Genomic DNA, 6125 nt, shown 5'->3' with positions numbered 1-6125 from the left:
CTCTGATATATAACTGAACATATAGTACTCATAAAACCTACATGTTTCAATGCATTTACTTTGGCTCTAAGGCCTTCTTGTAAATGTTCATTCTCCTCCTCGTACACGCTGTAACCGCTGGCCACATAGTTTCCCTGTGGAGCTCCTTCACCTGTGGACCATTAAACAAAAATGATTCAAATTAGTTTATTTCAAATTGTCATAACGCCATCAGTAATAACATTATCCTTAATCACAACACTATAACAACTTAAAGCAGCCTGGTTGCTGCTAAACAAAAGAAACCAAAGTATCCAGACTTGTAGTATTTATCCGGTTGAGACCGAGTGCGTCCGTAGTCTGGATGTCCACATTTACTTCATTAGTAATCAACATTTGTTCATAAAATCTAGATGATGTTTAGCTTATTTGGTCTTTCCAGTCTTACGGTGAAATAGTCACGAAATGTAATCTATTGATCTGTGTTCTATCTCTAAAAGTCTCTGAAGACTTTTTATATGATGTATTTCAGTGGGAAGTATTTTCTGGTGCCTCTGCCAAAGTTTTCTTTCTGCCACTGGATACCACAGACGCTGTATTGTTTTTATTTTCGCTTGTTACTGTTTTGTTTTTTTTTGTTTTTTATTTCATGCCTCATTATTCACCATTTAAGCAGGAGATTTTACGCTTGTTTTTATTGCTTTATATTCGGTAAGTAACTCGTTAATTAAAGTTCATAATAACGAGTTACTTACCGAATATAAAGCAATAAAAACAAGCAAAAATCTCCTGCTTAAATGGTATAATTATAATATAATATAATAACCTTTGTCAGTGGTTCTTTCCAGTCAAAATACACTAAATATACTCTCCCGGTTAATAAGTGGAGACTGCATTGATTAGAGACACACATTTATTACGGGGGTTGGGGGTGTCCCTCGGTATTTCTCTCAGCATCACCTCATGTCCTCTGTTTTCGCGTCATTAAACACGACTGCCTTCGTTTCCATAGCAACGGAGCCAGTCGCGCTCGCGACTGGCTTAGCGTACAACCACCACGCGCGTTACCGACTTAACTGTGTTCCATCATCATTTACTGCATACATAAATAAAGATTGTATACTTTTGACGAGGTTTGTTGTTAGATAAAGTGATTCCTGTTGGGGTAGAACCGTGTGGGGAGAACAGTTTTGACGCTTCATCCTTGATATCCGAACCCTGTGTGTGTTCACGAGTAAAGCGCTGTCGCAATATAACCGTGTATACAAAGTGACGTCACACCAGTCACATGACCAAAGACGTCACGTCAATATTTATATATATATATATAAACATACCGAACAGGTATGACATTCTGACAGGTTAAGTGAACAACACTCTCTCTCTGTTAGCGAGCACATTTTGTCCTCAAGTTTGATGTGTTAGAAGCAGGAAAAATGGGGGCAAGAGGTCTAGACGACTGGGTCTGAGCATCTCCGAAACTGCAGCTCTTGTGGGGTTTTGCTGGTCTGCAGTGGTCAGTATCTATCAAAAGTAGTCCGAGAAAGCAACAGTGGTGAACCGGCTCACTGATACACGTGGGGAGTGAAGGCTGGTCCATGTGGTCTGATCCAACAGACGAGCGTTTAAAGCTCATATTGATGAAGAAGTTAATGATGTTAATGCTCGACGGGTCACGACTGTTTTGGCAACAAAAGGAGGACCAACACAATATCAGGCAGGTGGTCATAATGTTATGCCTGAATACACATTTCTGGTCTGTTGTGTACAAAATATATGAGATATGAGTGAAACATATCTGCTGAAACAACCTGCTGGTGTAAATATCACATTCTTGCACGTGGCTTGAGCAAATATTTACCACGTCATGAAACCAGTATGAGATCTCTAAAATACTCTCCAAGTAAATAAATAATAATTCTGGCACATATGGGAAAAACACGTGAATCCAATGAACAATTTGGAAAAGGTGTGTGTGTGTGTGTGTGTGTATGTTTGTTACATATCAGCAGCATGTGTTGGAACCAAGTCTGAGGTTCTGAAATGTTAATTTTCTTCTAAAACATTTCGTCGTGATCGTCATTGTAATGTAATACACAGATAACTGACTTGATATTTATTTCTTTATCTTTTTATTTCATTTTTATAACAAATGCTCTCAAACAAAATAAATGAAAACAAACGTGCAGATTGTTCTTAAATGCACTTCTATTGCATGTACTTCTATTTACTTTCATTAATGTTTATTTCCAGTGAATGTCACTGGTTTGGCTGCTCATCTGAAGTAAAAAAAAAAAAAGAAGAAGAAGAGAAGATTCCACGTATGAGGTTTCATCCCTCCAGATAAGCCCCCTAGTGAGTAGGCTCCCTAAGTAGTCTACACACAGCACAACCAACCCCAAAATCAATCTCTTTAGTAACTGATTTGTCTCTTAAAATATCTCCACATCTGCTACACAGCTTTCACACATGGGAGATAAGCTCAGTAGAAATCCTCCTCAGTTCTCTAACCTGCTAGCATAAAACATTTGGATGATTAGCATGATAAACGAAAACTTACCCAAACCTGCACGCCTCATTTTACTGTCAGATCTACAGTTGTTTTGTTTCCCTCCAGGTAGCCTTCCCTTAATGCTGTTAACTTAAAAAAAAAAAAAAAGGAGTTTATTATGACAAATAAATATGAATTCTTCTATAGTTCCGACTTTCTGCTCCTAGCCTACGTTTTCACGCCACGACATCCTACGGAAGCCGGTATGGTCCATACGCTGGATCACGTGATAAAAAGGAATGTGGGATATGCAGTTCTTCTTCTTCTTCGTCGTCGTCTTCTTCTTCTTCTTCTTATTATTATTATTATTATTATTATTATTATTATTATTATTATTATTATTATTATTATTGCCAAGGTCTGATAATAGTGTTTTGGTGAATTGGCATGTTTGGATGCTCTTGTCCCCCCACCCTCACACGTTCACTCAGGTTTGTTTTTGGTGTTGTTGTGGGCCGTTTCTCATCCCTAAGATCCCTCATGTCTGTGTGATCTTCTGGCTCTCCCTTTGGTGCCATGATGCCATACCGAGTCTTGCCAGAGTGCCTGCTTGCACCCTGATTACACTATATGGTGTCATTAACTACAAGGATACTTAATTATTCTAATTTATTTCTCCCTTTCTCCACTTCACTCTCCTTCTCTCACTCTCCTTCTCTCTCTCTCTCTCTCTCTTTCTCTCTCTCTCTCTTTTAAAAATCCATGAAAATTTGGTAAAGTTACTGAGCAACTCAAGAGAAGTTCTTCATTTAAGGGCCTATCTGTGAACAGTACACGTGAATATGTGATATGTGACTAATCATGAATAGATATTTGGTGTTGAGTGTTTGGTTTTGAGTCTGGTTTCTCTCGATGTTTCTTCCTCATATCACTCCCTCAGGGAGTATTTCTTTGACGCTGTAGCCACTGTCCACTCATTAGGGATAAACCTATAAGGGTTTACCTTATAGGCAGTGACATATACATTCATATTTTGTAATATATTGTATTTCCTTTTTATGTCTGTAAAGCTGTGTTGGGACAATGTACATTTTTAAAAGCACTATGCAAAAAAAGTCCTGATTTGAATTAAATACAAATATTCAGAAATAACAACTGCAAATGTATAGACTTTGTATAGTACTTGATACAAAGTGCGAAAAGTTGCAGTTACAAAATAAATAATGAATAGTAATAAATAAATAATATTACATCTCAATCGAATATATTACATAAGTTAAGAAAAATAATTAAAATGGACCCACAGTTTTTGTCTGTCATACAGGTGTTGCTATATAATAAGATTTTAAAGATTACAATTTTGTTTAAAAAAAATGATGACTAAGTTTACTATGATGAATGTGAAACTTGGCAAACAGCGATAAAAAATGTAAATAAAATACAAAATTATTTTAGGTGGTTTTGTTGAAGTCTTTAAAAACCAGACAACACAAAGAACCCTAACAGTATATTTCACAACTTACAAAAATCAATTAATTGCAGATAATGTATAAAAAATTAAATAAATAAAAAAAAGGTTCCTTCATTTACTTCTATGTTACATAGTGGTAACATAGTAGATGGTAGCATTAAATAAATAAATAAATGAATGAATAGATAGATAGATAGATAGATAGATAGATAGATAGATAGATAGATAGATAGATAGATAGATAGATAGATAGATAGATAGATAGATAGATAGATAGATAGATAGATAGATAGATAGATAGATAGATAGATAGATAGATAGATACTTTCAGCTGGGTCCGCATTATTGGTGTCTGTCTTATCAGTCTCAATCTTTCTTTCTTGTGACTTTAGCAAGTTTTTTCTCTCACCATCAATCATTCAATCAGCGCAGCAGTTTTTCATGTTTTTTCACCTTGCACTTTTTTTTATGTATTTCTTTTTTCCTCAGTAACGAATATGATTTGAAATGTAGTCAAGTACAATACTTCAAACAAAACATGCTTAAGTAAAAGTAAAATTACAGATTTCAAAAACTACTTAAAAAAAAAAACCTACTGTATTACAGTAACAACAGTTAAATGTAATTCTTTATATTCCACCTCTGGTTTTTAGAAATGGTACTCTTAGTCTCTAACCTTCTAAACTAGCATGATGATTTGTTTTTGGCAGTGATAAATACCACACATGTAAATGAATCAATGTGGATATGGTGCTTTGTAATCAACTGACATCCCACCCAGGTATTCATTCCTCCCAACTCCAATTTAGTGTTCCTGGGATCCACCGAAACTCTGACCAGGATAAAGCAGTTGATATGAAATAATAAATAAATTATTGACCTCAAAATTAACATGAGGCAACATTCAGATTCACCCATAAAAAAAGACTGCAGCCAAAATGAAAAGGATGTACTGCAAAGAAAACAACAAGTAAAACCAGCTAACAAGTCAGAGTTTTGTCAGGACTTACAGAGTACTGAAAACAATAGTAAATGCCTCAAAAAATATAACAGCATTGCTGAGCGCTAAGTGCAGTCTTCTGCTTATATGACTTCAAAGACACCCATGTTAGCTAGTGTTTTTCTGATCCACAGCAGGGAGAGTACTGCTATCCGCCAACCCACTGCTAATTATGCTCTTGATCTTAGAGTTGAAAATCAGCTTGTGCTGAAAGCCTATTAATCTTCTTCTAGACAAGCTTGCCTCAGGCACATCACATCTCAGAGATGTGCAAAGTCACTTAATTACCACCTCATCACTCTGTGACTTATAATGTAGAGCTAATAGAAGCAGACATGGAAAAAAAAAAGAAACTTTCCGACAGAGCTCACTCAAAAAAATATATATTTACAGAAAATATATCTAGTAATGAAGTAGCCTGCAAACTGAAACTTCAAAATAGTGACAATCAGGGTTTATTTGTTTCCTCACATCTCTGACAGCAGGCTACTTGTAAAAGGGCCTCATTTTTTTTTCAAGCTCAAAAGATTCTGATCATTGTAATAGTGGCTATATTGATACTCCTTCTCATTCCTAGCAAATTTACTGAAGTTTACAAAAACTGAGATCAGATCCCAAATGGAGATCCAATCTAATGGACATTTCACACTGTAGACAGGATTGTCACAGGAATAAACAGCCTAATAATAATAATAATTATAAAAAATATATATATAAAAAAATAAATAATAATAATACTAATAGATTCATTAGATTAGATTAGATTAGATTAGATTAGATTAGATTAGATTAGATTGGCAAATAGAGAATTTCTGAGAAATGTATCAGTAAACAGTGACTGTTTATATTGATAAGGGGGAATATATTCTGGCCAAATATTCAACCATGACACATAAATACATAGATTAAGATAATTATATTCAATATATCACAGTTTATTGAAGGTTATTCAAACAGTTCTTTGAAGATGCACACCAAAATGGGCAGAATTAAAGCGATTTAAAAATTTACACTGTTTTTTTTCTGCTTCAAATTCCAAAAAAATATCTTATATCATAATATCAAATCAAATATCTTATATAACATAATTAGCATCTGCTGTTGGGAAGAGAAATAAACAGCTCTTCTTTGCTTTCACACCTGCAGAACAGTGTCCTGGAGATATTTAAAATGGAAGTAGATAC

General features: G+C 34.9%; 1 protein-coding gene across 1 annotated transcript in view; it reads right to left on the bottom strand.

The window, feature by feature from the left end:
- bet1 (Bet1 golgi vesicular membrane trafficking protein) overlaps positions 1–2752 on the bottom strand; it is a 5251-nt gene extending 2499 nt beyond the window's left edge. Inside the window, exons 1-2 of the mRNA XM_083523863.1 lie at positions 2540–2752; positions 42–151 (exon numbers count right to left, since the gene is read on the bottom strand). Coding sequence (XP_083379989.1) covers positions 42–151; positions 2540–2558 — 129 coding nt within the window. The 5' untranslated portion in view covers positions 2559–2752. The remainder of the gene's footprint in view (positions 1–41; positions 152–2539) is intronic.
- Positions 2753–6125: the final 3373 nt, after the last annotated feature.

The sequence above is a fragment of the Silurus aristotelis genome (assembly GCF_946808225.1).
Source record: "Silurus aristotelis genome assembly, chromosome: 21".
NCBI lineage: Eukaryota > Metazoa > Chordata > Actinopteri > Siluriformes > Siluridae > Silurus > Silurus aristotelis.
This window is presented reverse-complemented; position numbering and strand designations above follow the sequence as displayed.